The sequence below is a fragment of the Poecilia mexicana genome, unplaced genomic scaffold (assembly GCF_051168715.1).
Source record: "Poecilia mexicana isolate PSO_F unplaced genomic scaffold, ASM5116871v1 scaffold_3, whole genome shotgun sequence".
In the NCBI taxonomy this organism is placed as follows: domain Eukaryota; kingdom Metazoa; phylum Chordata; class Actinopteri; order Cyprinodontiformes; family Poeciliidae; genus Poecilia; species Poecilia mexicana.
In genome coordinates, this window is record NW_028263372.1 from 16,580,473 (window position 1) to 16,596,664 (window position 16,192).

At 36.5% G+C, this 16,192-nt stretch overlaps 2 protein-coding genes across 3 annotated transcripts; one reads left to right on the forward strand and one right to left on the reverse strand.

Moving 5' to 3' along the window:
• The first annotated feature begins 518 nt into the window (after positions 1–518).
• On the forward strand, positions 519–5,165 carry cenpq (centromere protein Q). The gene is made up of 8 exons (XM_015007976.2): positions 519–881; positions 970–1,030; positions 1,118–1,229; positions 1,946–2,014; positions 2,422–2,551; positions 3,760–3,879; positions 4,321–4,395; positions 4,710–5,165. Exons 1-8 carry the CDS (start codon positions 789–791, stop codon positions 4,905–4,907), a joined length of 858 nt encoding a protein of 285 aa, XP_014863462.1. The 5' UTR covers positions 519–788; the 3' UTR covers positions 4,908–5,165.
• A 3,923-nt stretch (positions 5,166–9,088) lies between these two features.
• Positions 9,089–11,526, reverse strand: LOC106930422 (C3a anaphylatoxin chemotactic receptor). Of its 2 annotated transcripts, XM_015007957.2 has the most exons (4): positions 11,456–11,473; positions 11,022–11,078; positions 10,775–10,926; positions 9,089–10,523 (listed from the first exon to the last, which is right to left on the reverse strand). In XM_015007957.2, exons 3-4 carry the CDS (start codon positions 10,877–10,879, stop codon positions 9,588–9,590), a joined length of 1,041 nt encoding a protein of 346 aa, XP_014863443.2. In that variant the 5' UTR covers positions 10,880–10,926; positions 11,022–11,078; positions 11,456–11,473; the 3' UTR covers positions 9,089–9,587. The 2 variants fall into 2 exon arrangements, with proteins under 2 accessions (XP_014863443.2, XP_087860362.1); XM_088004236.1 differs by lacking the exon at positions 11,022–11,078 and having other exon boundaries at positions 11,456–11,526.
• Between the last annotated feature and the right edge of the window lie 4,666 nt (positions 11,527–16,192).

Consider the following 16,192-nt stretch of genomic DNA (forward strand, 5'->3'; position numbering starts at 1 on the left):
TGTAATTACAATCCCAAAAAAGATGAACAAGTTTTTCTTCATTAATTTTACAGAAAGTACACATAGGGTCCAGATCCCATTTATATCTTTTTATCAGAAATGTTTTAACAGGATAAACATTATGAATAATTTTATAAGAAATTTCTCTTACCTTATTATTTATTAAGTATTTTTTAGGAGCAACCAAGTCCACTTCCAATTTATATTTTCAAAAATGTTGGACCAATAAAATATACAAGCTGGTGAAAAAACATCTCGTAATAGAAGATTTCTTAAATGCTATTAAAGTTATTTGATGGTTTGAGAGGTTTTGGGGGGTCATAGTGCAGTTTTCGCCCCGGGTTTTGTCTTACAGGCGTCCTGTTGCCACATCTTAAGAGTTGCGGGAGTATCGTAAATTCGTACAGCGAAATGACTGTACTGCTTTTATATCCGTCAATATCAGTAGATGAATATGAAGTATTTGTTCTTCTCATGCATGCTGCAGTCACCAGAACGTGCTGCCTGGCAAGCATGACTCTGGGTAAGGTTACCTACTAATGACGCATGCGCTCTGAGTGTAAACGTTCGAAAACAACAGCGCGAAAATACAGGTCGATAGGTGATTATAACATACCAATACCTCAGTTTTAGATTTTGTTGCTCTTTTTCTACTGTGTCGTTTGTGTCTTATATCGCTTTAAGTCTAAACATATTGGTCAAAATAATTTTCAACTTATTAATACGATCGAAGCTTTAAGGCGTTGGTAGTTAGCTATTTAGCTAGCTGTTTCTGTACGATTAATACTATGAAGCCGTCAAGAGGCTCAAAACGGCCTCCAACAAAAGCCCCCAACCCGAAAAAGAAAAAAGAAAAGGCGTCGGGATTTCCTGCAAAAGAGGTGAGACATCATAACCACACAACTGTTTTATATACTGCTTTGTTTCGCTGGTAAATTCACTACAATCAGCCACTGTCACCTATTTTAGGATCAGGAGCTAGGTGATAATGAGAAGATCCCTCTCACCAAATCAGTTAAGAGGAGAAAAGGTAAAATCTGCTTATGTACTCTACTGTTCAGATACAAAAAACAGATCTGTTGTTAATGTGATATTTCTTTGTGCTTGTTGCTAAAAGCTAAAGGGGATTTACCTTCAGTATCAAAGAAAACGACCAGTCAGGACAGCTGGAGGCCGATGCCCCCGTCCACCATCAGTGCTGTGGAGAACATATTGGACTTATCCATACTGTGAGTTTCACACTGACATGATTTTTCAGTTTGAAAACTATTAAGCGTTTTATCAATCATCTGCTCATGAGGGTGTGTACTAGGACACCAAGATATTAGAAAACCATGCAGTGAAAATATTATCAAATATTGTGGTGACGATATCACTTGTAATAAATATATGCATTCTGTTTTTTTTGTTGTAGAGAGATAGAGAGAGATATAAAATCTCTCTATTTTGAGAGATTTTATATCTCAAAATAAAATCTGTAGTTAATTTACTTGTCATTTAACCTGTCTGTTAAAAATTAAACGGTCAGTTCTGCATGCATTTTTCATAGCAATGCTACTATCACAAGTTAAAGGTGTAAACATATTTACACTTATGAGACTCTCACTGCAAGTTGTATTACACTAGGGCTGGCATCATATCAAGATACGTAATTATCCTGCTATTGCTAAACAATGTAATATAAATTACAAACAACCCATATTTTCCTATCTAATTATAGTATCCTAAGTATCACATATAAGCATTCAGTTGGAGTACTGTAGGCAACGATGATTGCCATTTGATAGGCTGTGCAGCTCAAGCTTAAATCCATCTTCAGCAACTATTACAAAACCTATAGTGTAATAGAGCTAAATATAACAAATTAATGTTATCCCTGCTTGCAATGACAATATCAAATAATTACTATGCATGAAAAATGAAAGTAACCCCTTTTTGTTGACAGAGCAACACTTGCTTTGAAGCGGGCAGGGAAGAAAGAGAGCCAGGAACATCTAAACATCATCAAAAATAAGTGAGTGTCTAACATTTCCGTCTAAATTCATCAAATAAGTCATATGTGAAATGCACACCGTATGAATTTTGCATGTTTAAGGAGAAATACAGGATTATTCAATTTCATTCTAATGTATTTCATCAAAGATTTATTTACCTAAACTCTATTAGGGAGTTTCAAGTGGATGTGATATCAAAAGCAACTGCAATGAATAATTTGGTGACATTTGGGTTCCTTATGTGGAAGATAAGAAACATATCAAGCAGAAAAGTGCTGCTCCTGAGTTTATAAATCACCTGTGAAATTCCAGTAAACACTGATAAGCATGCATCAAGTTATTTCACGGTATAGAATCCAGTGTGGTTGCGAGACGTCAAACACGTCTGATGCAATCTGAGTGATATGCTTTCTGCAAATTTTTCCAGGGTTTTAGCTCATTGTGCACAACTTAAGGTTCCAGCGCAGAAACGGGGAGATTTGATTCATTCAACTCAACGCCACCAGGAGGAGACCAAGAAGTCTGAGCTCGGAAAGATGACGCTGAACTCCCTGAAGGTGAAAATCATGTTAACAAAATAAATCCAGACATGCTCAAAGTAAGATTTGTCTTCTATATCTTCAGTCTTCGTGAGTGTTTTCTGAGTAATGGTTTGGATGTAGATTGATATGAAACAAAAAATAGCTATTTAACAAGACTGAAACTAAACATTTTTGCTGCTATCTGTTACCACATTTCACTACCACAACCACTGCCAAAGTCAAGGGGAAAAAAAAACAAAAAAAACAGCTTACGCAGATGTTTCCTGTAGAAGTTAGAGCATATTTGTGGCAACATCTCAGCTATTTTTCAATTGTGGTAGCCTTGTCTGTTAGTTCTACAAGAAAGTAATATCTGCTGATTTCCAGGTCATTTAAAGAAACAAAGCATGCTTTGAAGAATCATGAGGTAATATTTGACCCTTTAAATCTCAGTTGAGTCCCTGCTTTTTGCTGCAACAAAAGTTCTGACCAATGACAAAGTGCTTTTTCATTGCACTGTATAGAATCAGACTGTACAGCTGATTCTGTACAGCTTGATTGTACAGAAGCAGCTGTACAGTAAAGCTGATTCTGTAGCATTTGAGGTTGTAGCTTTGCTTAGCAAACTGTTTTTGCGGCACATCCATCACATCCTGAATGTGACTTAGACTTAGAAACAAATAGAGACCATGGCAACATCTTATTTTGTTTGTGTGTGTGTGTGTGTGTGTGTGTGTGTGTGTGTGTGTGTGTGTGTGTGTGTTCCTGAAAAGTGTAAAGATAGTACAAGTGCTAGCACACCCTCCCTAATTTATCAAGTTTACCCAAAACAAAAACCTTCAATGCGCAGGATTATAGTCCCACTTATGTGGAACTACATGGTCTTTACTTCCTGTATGGATTAGTGATCCTTTGTCTGCCATAGCAGTCTCTCTGGATAATTGTTTCTCTTCACCTACCATGTGTTGGTTGACTCTGACATCAGATAATATTATAACTCCATAAGATTTTTCCCTTGTCAGGTTTGCTCAAGTCCCCACAGGCTCGTGTGTCAAACATGAGCTCCAGAGACAGCATGTTCATTTCCTGCCTCCTGTCCTCCCCCTCACAGTCAGATGCCACTGTAATGAAGACGTTGTGTTTTTGTTGGCCTTTTAGCAGTCATAATGTTCCTTCTGATCTACACGTTTTAAAAGATAATGTGTTTGTTTCACAGAACATGTATCTGTATTTTGGTTGCTCAGGCAGACTTGAAGGCTGTTGTCGGCGTGCTGGAAAGGACAGAGGAGCAGACGGTGTCTTTACAGCAGATATGCTCGAAGCTGAGAGATGAGTTGGAGGAAGAAGAAAAGAAAGCAAAACAGGTGGAAGTAAAAAGTCTGTCATTATCCACATACACTATTTATTTAGATTCATGGCAACGTTGAGTATTGCATTCTTTTGATTTTTGCTTTGTTTCATCCCATTCCAATGCGTTCACCGTTTCTTTTAATTGAACATTATGTCTTGTGTTCTAAGAAGTTTTCAGCATATTTTGAAAAGATTTTTTCTTGGTTGCACACACTTTGAATCTTCTACTTGAATGGGACATTTCAAAATCACAGTGATTATGAAAGAGATGAAGTGAATCACTGTTGTCTCAAACTTTAATGTTTCACATGTTGCCATTTAGAGCTTTCACCTCTGTTCGGAAGATCTCTCATGTCTAAAAGTACAGGAAATCGACAAAAGATGACTGAGATTTTGAGATCCGAGCTTGTGGTAAAAAATACTAATGTGAGCAATTATTTCCTGCCCACCTGCAGATATTAGAAATAAGTGATCAGTGCGTTCTCAAGCTTCCGTCTCTTCTGCCACAAAAAGAGGAAATTACATTTGAGGTGAGTTTTGATGCTGTTCAGAAACCCCTTTACTATCTGTGTGTCTTTTCACTCTGAACACGTATTGATTATCTTGCTATTTCTTTTAATAACATGTGAAATTGTCTGCATGTGCAGTTCCTGTGAAATCTAACAGGAAACATTGAGGATGCCCTTTGTGGTGAAACGCCTTTCAGCTATTGCAACATTCTTTTAAATTTCATTGTGCATATTAACTCGTGAAAGTTGCACGTAATCATTTTGTGCAAATGCTACTTTAGTAAAACCCAATCTTCGAGCACCACAGTGACCACTGCATCTTCTGTTTATTTCAGACTCGTTTGCAGAAAATAATACCACAGTGTGAGTGTGAGATGACAGCTCAGAAGCTGGGGATCATTCTGCAGAAACCAGTGACCACCCAGGATGCCCAGGTCCTATTACTGCAGGCACAGAAACATGCTGATCACCTCTTCCCTTCACTGAGCAGTGGTGCAACTTATGAAGATGAAGTAGAAACACATTTTTCTTAATGGTTTTTAATGCAGAAAATGTTTTTTTCAGTTTTTTTTTTTTTTTTTACTAGGTTGATTGTTGTGATTAGATTTATCTTGCAAAAACAGCAGAACTGTTTTTGCTCTCTGATCCATTTATCTTAAAATTAAAATTGTTACCTTTGAAACATGAGATATATTTGCCTTTTGTCTGTCCAGCCTTGCGTTACATTTATATGCGTCACTAAAGTACCGTATTGTTTTCAAATAAAGTTTCACTGGACAATAGAAACAGAAGTCAAACGTGTTTTGTTAAAGAATGTGAAATGTTTTGGTTTTTAAAATGTTTTTTTAGAAACAGTTTTTTTTTTGTTTTAGATGGAAGCTTTTATGAGTACAGTGACGTAAGGAGATTGTATATCTTGATTTACACTTTTTAAGAAATAACTAATCTACTAGAGAAATGCATCTTTTGCATATGTAACTGGATAGAATCCAATGCAGCTCAAATGTAAATAAGTTAAAATTATTCCAGTAAAATTCAGTTACATTGTCCTTTTCCAGATACAGGTATTCATTACCCAGTTGTACCAAAGTAGCCCAGTACAATTGATTATGCAATGACAGCTGATAAAAACATATGTCTAAGAATCCCTGCTGATTTATTTTGCAGCAATCCCTCATCCTGAGTGAGCAACGTTGGGAAGGAACAGGTTTATTTAAAAGAAGAAAAGAGATGCCATTCTTCACCTGGCCTAATACGAGTGGGAACTTGCTGGTGGTTAACTGGAAGTGAAAACAAAAAACAAAGAAAAAAAAACAGTGACACACTGACCCAGGAGTATGTTTTTTGTGGAAAAGAAAACTAAGGACAAGCACAAGTAGTTAATGACCGCAATAGCTTTCTACGTTAGGACGAGAGCCGGGAGAAAACCGGGAGCCGGTAATGAGTTTGTTCAGAAAAGTGACATCTAAACACGGAAGCATTGGGCTGAAAACAAGAAACGGAGAACTAAGAATCAGAGAAATATTAGAGAGTAGCAGGAGAAAGGAGTTTAAACTAGGATGTACCTTGGTCTATAATGACACTATGATTCTCTAAATTTACACTGATGACCAAATCAATGCCATCTAGAGTGAGACGGTAGCTGTGTAGTTTTTTTTTAAATAAACATTTGTGGGGAAAAAAAAAAAAATCCACATAATCAGCTGTTTCCAAGGCAGTTAAGGAGTTTGCAAGCCGCCTCTGCATTCAAGAGGTTGTAAGATGTAACCATTAGTTATGTGAACTGAAACTTTTTTTTTTCTCCAACTGAAAGTCTTAATTCAGCACTATATTATCACTTCTTTAAACATGGTTATACTATGGTATCACTTCCTTTTAAGCACAACTGCATTCCAGCACAGTGATGTGATGCTGGTTGGAATCCATACAACCGTTTTCCTTGAGGCACGATATCGACTTTGGTACTTTTGACTCCATGTCTTTTCCGAGTGTCACGAACCTGCAGGCATGATGCATCATGAATTAATATCTAATCACGCCCCGGCCTCCTGCAAGCCTGAACACAGGCAGGAATGTGTCCTCTGATGAAAAGACACACCTCTAGCAGCTATCCCATAAGTCCTGTTGCTTTATTCCTGACAAGTCATCTCAAAAAATAAATCCTACCTGGAGGAAATCTCCAATCATCAAAAGCAAATCTGACAAAAAGATTCACGTGGAAGTCGCACTTTGAAGAGTGCTTCAGTGCCGTGGGGCTGTTGCTGCAAATCCCCTGTTATCCTCACTAACACAGATCGGATAACGGCTAAAGGGACTTATCCAGAAGATCTTGAAAATCAGGAATTTGAGTACAAGCAGAGGAGAAAAGGATCAAACACAGAGAACATTAAAAAGTCTACACACTTCTGTCAAAACGCCAGCTGTTTGTAGTGCAATAAAACACAAGAACATGAGAGATAATTAACTTTAATGTGATGTATAAAGTTCAGTTGAAAAACAAGCGGGTATGTTTGAGGGGGATGTTTAAAAAGAACATTGAAGCTACAATAGCCTGTTTGAATCTTTATTGGTCCACCTTATGTATTAATTTTGCATTCTGTCTTTCTGTGAAGACATCTGTCATCAGCTATAGAGAATCTGATTAACCATAAAGTCTGTCAGGATTTTTTTTCACATTTGCTCCATTTCATCCTTTAGTTTACAAAGAGATAACAAAGCATCAAAAGGGCCTCATGGTACAAAAGTATAAGCCTGGAGAAGGTTACAAAAAATAATCTAGAGAAATATGTATATATTGGGTCATAATTAAGATGATCATCAATACCTGGAGAAAATGTGTAACAACAAGGACTGTATTACAATTGGATCTTTCTAAATAAAGACAATACAGAATCTGGTAAGGGGCCTGCAAAGGGCTTTACAGTAACACTGAAGGAGTTGCAACAATTTCAAACTTATGCTGGTTAGATCCACATGTGACAACTCACTTTTTATCCGCCATATGTCTGAACAGCGGTAAGACAGAAGTCTTGTTGAAAAATGTGGCATGGCCTGAGAAAACTATGTTGTAACTCATATTAGACCATTTTCTTTAATGACTCAGATGCTGATGACTGGGCAGAAAGTATCTGATGTAGCTCTATGTACTACAGTGAATCTGAAGAACTCTCAGACTGAAGACATCATTGTTGTAAAACAGTTTCATGAAGAAGATTTTCAGGGTTTTTAAATTTTTTTTTAATGATTTTCTGAAGAATTCCTCTTTGCATCATCATCTCCAGAGGTTCCACAGAAATCCCCAGAATAAAACCAGCTTTTTTTTTTTGTTTTATCAGGTTGCTGCTTTATTCCCTGACTCTGATGCTGCTACCCAACAGATGATGGAGAAGAAAGTGCAATCTCCACAACAGAATATATGCAGCATATTGCTGCAAGACTTTAAGAACCTCAACTTGCTCAGCAATGAAAGTCTGCTATGTTCCTTCTTATAGGCACTTCACTGTTGAATCTCAAGTCCAGTCTGTTGTCCAGATGAACACCAAGGTATTTATATTCCTCAACCACCTCCATTTCTTATCCCATGGTGGAAATAGGGTTTGATCTTACCCTGTTTCTCCTGAAATCAAAAATAATTTCATTTGCTTCATTTACATTCAAGAGGAGATCTACCAGATGTCTTTACTCAGCTACTTGTCCCTCTCTGCTACAACCAGTGCCTGCAGTTAGAGGTAGCTGCATACCTCAAGGCCGAATGCTAAAAAACAATGTTTTAAGAAAGTATTTAGAGATGTGCACACTTAAACATGCTGTTGCATCTTTTTTAAATTTATTTTGAATTATTTTTAATATTTTTTCCTCTAGTCAGATCGGGCTGCCTTTTAGTTGAAATGTATTTGGTATTGGGTCATAATTAATTACCAAAGAAATGATGGGATGTTCTTTGGTAAAATTATTTTCCAATCAATCTAAATATATAGAAAGAATAATAAAGATGCAGCAGATTCAGTATTCAGCAGAAGCAGACTAAAAGAGAAGTCATTTTGTTCAGGGAAATGATTTGGCAACACTGAGTTTTGAAATTAATTGCTTAAACTCCTAAGCTTGAGAAAGGCTGCTGTAGATTTTAATCTATGGAAATGCTGGAAACGTACGGAAACATTTGTTAAAGTCTACAAGTCGTTTCTTTTGATGTATCTATACAGACGTGGAGGATGGATAAATATATTTTCACTTCTCTGTTACTGTGAAAAAGACCTTAACAACTTTTGACTGATGTAGAATATGATTGTGAGAGGAATTTACCATTAGTTAAAAATATGCTCACTCAAAAAAAAAAAAATCTAATTTGATCCTTAACGCCAAAGAATATTAAACATATACTATTGTATATTATATAAAGAATGTATAATATGGTGATGCCTTTCCATGAAATGCCTTGCAAATATAATAAAACCCTCTGAACTCCCTTTTTTTTTGCATTTTATCTAAACTCCATTTAAACTGGGCAAGGAGAACTTTAATCGGAGTATCATACTTGTAAAAACTATTGTAACAAAACAGTTTGCACAATTACAAACTACTTTGTTATAATCTGAAATATAAAGACCCAATCAAAAGCACTAAGTGTGTAGTTGGAGTGTGGAAAAATTCTGGGGGTATTTACATCTTTTTACTTGCATCCCATGTACATTAAATACCAACAACAACAAAAAACTGCAACAAAACAATCTTTATTAATTGGTTCAAAAGCACACAATTTCAAAATGCATTTTATACTTTCCCAAAAACATGTTTCTCTGTCTTATATGCACATTGAAAAACATTGACATAAAGTGCTTCACAGTAACATTCCTTAGATTTTATTTACAATGTTCATATTGGGGGAAGCAGGAAGAGTCTAAGGGGAGGACTAAAAAAAAAAAAAAAAAAAAAACAGAAAGTCCTGGGCTCAAAAATGCCCTTTCTTTGTAGACTTCACTCCAGGTATTTTGGTGGCCTCTCACAGTCCAAAAATAGTGATAAGGTTAATCAGTCACTGCTCTTTAGTTTAAGTTATACATTGTTTCCATGCGTGGTTCTGGTGACCTGTCCAGGTGGACCCTTTCTCTTACCCCTTGACCACTCACAAACAGAGCACTTTCTCGGAGTGGATAGGAAATGGATGGATGAGGTCGTCAATGAGTATCATTTCAAAACATTTCTAAACATCTGGATTAGATCTGGGAGTTCTTGAGTGACTTCCTTCGTATAGACTCGTAGGATTCCTCATTGAAAAGTCTTTCAATTGTTGAGACGAGTGAATTTTTGATGGCACGGCCTAGACCTCTGGCAGCAAACACGTACAGCACAGGATTAAGAGCACTCTTGATGTACACCAGAAACAGAGAGATATATACGGCCTTTGATGCTGAATAGAGCAATGCAGGGTTATTCTTTGCCAGGGCTTGCACGAAGCGACAGACAAAGTAGGGCACCCAGCAGGTGAGAAAGAGGACCATGGTGGAAAAGAGCACATGGTACATCCTGGTCATCTTGCGTGCCATCGATGGCGTTGTGCCACTCGGTGTTGAAGGCATGGCTTTGTTAATGGTGAGCAAAACAGCCAAGTTACTTGCCACGAATACCATGAGAGGCAATATGAAGCCTGCTATTGTTTCTGTCAGAAACAATCCTAGATTAAAATTTCCGCTCTCCACGCAATGGTATTTGCCGGTTACGTTCTTCAGTTCAGCAAAGTAAATGTAGGGGACAGAAAAGATGAAGGCCATCAGCCATAGGACTCCACAGACCAGAGGAACAGCCCAGAAGGGTCGTTTCAGTCGAGCCCACACAGGCCTGAGTAGACACAAGCAACGCTCCAGAGCCACAGCACAAAGGAGGAAAGCGGAGGCGTACAGCCCAAAACATCGCAGGAACATTACCAGGTGACAGAATTCCTTTCCAAATGGCCAACTGTACTTGTTAACGATGAAGCCAACCATGAGAGGAGTCCGCAGGAGCAAGATAAGGTCAGCCACGGCCAGGTTCAGGACGTAGACTCTGAAACTGTTGGCAGCACGCGTTTCCTCTGTGCTTCCTCTGCGCACCAGGTGACGCCGACCCCGTAGTCCAAGTGCCCAGACCACCAACCCATTCAGAGGTACGCCCACCTACGGGAGCCAAACAGCGTAGGAAGAGATTTAGATTTTCCAATTAAACATAACATGTTACTGCCTGATTTCTCTTCGGCTTTCGCCCATCAAACAGTTTTCATCAAGAATATAACAGACACAGTCAGCCAGTGAGCACGACCTAGTGCATTGTTTTTTTCATTCCTGAAACTCAAAGGAAATAAAAGGTCATAGCTGAAGCCTTTTTAGTCGTGCAGTTTGTAAATAATTTCAAGTGGAACATTTCTTACCAGGAAAATAAGCAGAGTGACTGTAATTTGGATTCCCCGGGAAGCGTTGTCCTGCAATTGGCTGCTGGAGTTAGCAGGGGCCAGTGTTGTGTTTTTGTCAGCCATGGAGATGATGTGGAGCTTGAAAAAAAAACACACGCCTGTCCTCGATTCTGCAAAGACACAGGAGGAGAACGATTGCACAAATGTTGTCTAAAATGAAGACAAAGCTAATGTCCTCAACTCAAACCAAACTGAAACCACCTACTTCCTTTCTGTCATCCTCTTCTGTTTTGTGCAAGAACAGCTATATTAAGGAACCAACCTAAAGGCATCAAATAATATGTGATCCAAAAAATGGTTTTTTTTCTCACAATGATCTAATATTAATAAACAAATGCACACAGTAGGTGTAGCCACACAAGTGATTAAGGTGAAAGGAATCTGTCAGTAGTACATTTAACAAGCCTGAGGGTTCTGCGCAAACCTGCATTCAGACCTGTTTGTGAGTAGCTTCATGCAATGACTCCCGTGTTAATGAACACTTTATCTTTACCCGCAGCAAAGTTATGATTGTAGCTGAGATTACGAGCTCATAACGAGTTTTCCCCCCCAGAATCCACAGTAACTAACGTCAATTAAAGACAATTTACAACCTGGGGAATAAAAGCTATGTACTTAATTAAAGAGTCGGTTGCTTACCTTTTCAATGTTCCTCAAGTGTGGAAGAAATGGAGCAACACCTAGGAGAGGGAGTTCCTGCTTGCTCTTTTAACATCTCTCTCTCTCTCTCTCTCTCTCTCTCTCTCTCTCTCTCACTCTCTCTCTTTCCTGTGTGTGATTGCAACATTCATTTCTTCTTCCAATCATATCTGCAAAAGAGACAAACACTTTTAACATTTAGAACATAAAAGCCATTTGCTCTCAGTTCAAACAATTTTGATCCGATGCTTTTGTTGAGCAAACATGCATTTGGGCATAAAATGGCTCAGTGAACAAATGTGTCCATCACAGGGTTATAAAATCTTAAGTGAAAAGCAACAAAGTTTTACCTTTAGGTTTCTAGCCGTATGCAAATCTGCATTTGAAGCAAAGTGCAACGTTTTTGCTCTCTGACAGTGTTTAAGAAGCCTAAGTGATGGTCTCTTCACGGTTCTGCATAAACCCGATCAGTCGGAAGGGATGTATTCAGGGAGGTTTCTATAAGCAAATTTATAACATTTTACATGCAAATGTCACTATGAAGGTCACACATCAGTCACAATGCACTTTTATGTCAGTCTTGCAGTGACTGGTTAGGTTAGGTTAGACCTAGGTTAGGTTTTCACACAGAATGTTTTGTTATATATTATTTGCAGTAGTTGTAGTAGGACGTAAGAACAGTACTTTGCCTGCTCATTCAGAATATCAATTTGTATTTGACTTTATGTGTTTGATTCCATTTCCTTTTCTTTGTTTTCTTGCTGTCTTTCACAATGTTTGCTGTGTTGGTGTCACAAAACTACTGATAACAGATGTTGATCAATGCAGCACAACTTCCTGCTTTCCACAGAGAGTGAGCATGCACGTATGTGGTCTGACCACCAGCTGACATCTGCTGAATGCCTACCTGATGCTAATTTCTTTATCGCAGTTTTATTTATTGTGGAGTCTAGAGGGACATGGCTCGTACTCACCAGAGCACAAGAGGATAATGTGAAATTAGACAAGAGATATAGTTCACCTTGTTTTTGTATGATTTTATAGGATATATTTTTGTGTTTTAACGAAATTAGATATTCTTCTACAACCATTCTCTAGTAGTCTGAGTTTGTGGACGTTTCCTGATTGGCTACTATTCTGGCGCCCACGAGATGCTAACACAATATCCAGTGTGCATGAGAAAACTGTCTTTTTTCTTGGTAAGCATTTCCGTAAACCACTGTGCAAAGTTTCAGCATTGTTTTCAGAAATTTGAATGCTGGCAACAGCATTCAAATTTGTGAATGAGGGCAGGTATTTTGATAATTTAAACACTGTAAAATACAGTTCATGTGAACATAGAGAAGATGACAGAACAATCGGAGGATGAATACGCTTACCAGTGAATGATGAGTGAAACAGACCTAATTCAAGTTGAATTAATTTATATAAATCTGACTGAACTCAATTTAAAACTAATTATTGTTAAGGATGAACTGGTACACCACATATTAAACAAATGTATTGACATATATTTTGTTTGTTATGCTCAGAGTTTTTCTTTTTTTTTTATCAAACATATTATGTTTTGAGTCAGTCATTGATTTACAACATTTTCCAAAGAAAGCAAATACATGCCCAGCTACTTATCCTGAATTATCAATCATTAAAAAAATATGTATAGAATCATTAACCAGATTTATTAAAAAAAAAAGTGAAATCATCATCATTATTATTATTATTATTATTATTATTATTATTATTATTATTATTATTATTATTATTATTATTATTATTATTATTATTATTATTATTATTATCATCATTTCTTGGATGACCAAACCCAAACACTTGTCATGAGTGCTTAAAAATATAAAGTTTCTTTCTTAGTCAACCATGCAAATAAAAATCAGAGCAAAACTAAAGGAGGAGAATTAAGTCCATATCAAACGCCATCAAACTCTTTTACTCTCTCTGCCTAACTTTGTCTCAAATGTCCCAGTTGACAGTGATTACAGCTCTAGGCATACGATGATTTAATGAATACAATGTAAGTAAAGTAAACTGACTGATCAGAATTATTGAATATTTTCTCAGCCTTTTCATCAGGTATTTGCTCAAATGGTAATTAGCGAGGTACCTCTGCATAAAACAAACGACTGTCTGCTTTACCTCAAACCTAAACGGGCAACTAGTGGCCGATTTAGATTTGACGTAAGATCAAAACTCAATTTCGAATTATTTAACTTTGCTTCAGAAAGTCCAAACACCTGCAAGCAATACAATATGTGACCTTTTACAAATTATGATTTACAAAATTTAACCCTAAAGCCCATTAGCAGCAAAAACGTTTGACAACTTCATTCACACTTTTCGCTGTGATTACAAAGCAATACCTCCGTGTTTTTACAAGCGCATGCAGTAGTTTGCTCACAACACTAGATGGCGATATTGCTTATTTAGTAAACTGAACGGAAAATGTTTTATTCCAAATCCAGATTAGGGAAGCAAAATAAAGGTTGCAAACAAATATTTTTATTTGTAGACCTTATTCAGTTTCATTTCTTATAAGACAAAAAAGGATTGAGAAATCTGCTGATTTTGATCAAAAACCTTGATATATTGCAAGGTTTTGAAATTCTTATGTGGCTTTTTTGATTCGAAAACAGAAGTATAACTTTAAAGATGACTCTAAAGAATTGTCAAATATATTCATCACTGTATTATGTGTTGTCATCAGGAATGGTATTTGTTTGTATGATAATGCTGACAATACAATAGATTGGATTTATTATAGTTACTGTGTTGGCTGACATTTTTTATTTTTAGCTGATCAAATTGCATTGCAAGTAAGGATAAATCAATCTTGTGTTTTATTTTGAAAATGTAAGAAAAAAACAAACACAAAAATGTCTCCTTAAATATGCAAAATCTTTCTTATTTTGTTTAAAGCTTTTTCAATATTATTTAGAAAATGTAAAGTTATTTGGAGACTTTTTCCTTGTAAAAAAAATAAAGCTATCAGATCTTCTTTTATGAACAAAAAGCTCTAAATACTACACTAATTTGCTGATTTGGTTTTTGTGGGATTCAATTAACTTTGTTTTTGTATTTTGAAACATAAAATCATAGAATTTGTAGCACTTATAAACTAGGCTAAGCTACTATATGGTAGATATTGTCATGAAATCAAAAATCAGTTGAAAAGGATAAAGTTTTCACCTTCCCTTTAAACAATTTATATGATGAATATAAGCAGTACTGTAAATTTCCAAGAGTAAAACTTATTAGACGTCACAAAGACCACACATATCAGAAAAAAAAAACATAAGGGAATTTCATTTTATCTTTATGTATTAATGATAGCCAAAAATGTATTTTCTCATTAGTTATACTAATGTCAGCTCTCTATTACCTACTAATTAGCATTAAAAATAACAAAATACACAAATAGAAAAAGAAATATAGTCGTAATTCTACTCTGCCACAGGAAACTGTTTTTTTCTGAATGAAGCTAAAGTAATGTCTAAGCTAATTAAATGGTAAATAAAAAACGGTTTTCATGGCTTAGGAATATGTGTTCTCCAGGATGTATTTGAAGGGGAGAGTGTGGGACAGATTAAAATTAGGATTAGAAAACCAAAGTTGGAATCGCCTTTTATCTATCAGCTTCTCAAACCACCACAGAGACTTTGTGGTCCAGACAGAAATGTTTTGCAACTTAGAGTTGGATGGTTATTTGGAAAGCAATGCGGTTCTGGTTATTCATTGTGTTTGCGTTTATGGTTTCCTCAAAGTTCCTCACTTTGGACTCGGAATCAATTTAAGGAAACACAAAAGAAAGCTTTTGCTGAAATTTTACCCAACGTTCGACAAATGTGATGTAATTAAAAACATTTATTGCAACACAATGTTGCAAGCCATTCAGACTTCTGGTTCCTGGGTTTTGTCTGTACGTTTCTCAAAACGCAGCGGTCAGGAGGAGAATCGTCAGTTTCTGTGGAAAAAAGTTGCCAAGAGGGCCTGACCGACCAATCAGAGGCGGACTTTGGAGAACCGTGATCATCACCTTGTGGCAGGCAGACAGAACTGATTCTGTTGTTTTCCTGCCATGTTCTTTAGACTCCGGGAGAATCTGAGAATGTAAACAAACTATCCTTATAAGCCCTTTTTACAAATTATTACAAATGTGTAAATGTGTAATTATTACAAGTTATTACAAATGTGTTCATATGTAATAATATTTCATGAAATGCACGTTTGGATTTCAGATTCTAACACAATTTTAATTTAATCACATACATTTATTTGTAACTATATTCGCAGACATCAAAGCAAGACACATTTCTGATCATAGTACACTGAGGTCATAAAAACGTTGACACTTTGAAGATTCCAGGATGGCATCGATTTATGATGAGAAATTGTTGGTTGTTCGATGATATTTTGGAGAGACTTGGTGAAAACAATTCTGTGTTAGAGATCAGCTCTGTGGGTTTGTGTTCACTACATATTGGTAACGTTTACTCTCTTGGATTTTGTTTCTTCTTCTTCTTCTTCCTGCTGTTCCCATTAGGTGTCTCCACACTTTGATCGTCCCTTAAATTAAATTCAACTTAGCGTATGTATGTTGCTCCAATAAAGAACAAGTCATCTTCAACAAAAAAAGTCACTTCAATCCAATTATACTGATTCTAATTATTTAACAATGCTGTCAAATTTATTTTATTTTTAAAATTTGTTTTCTATTCAAGGCGT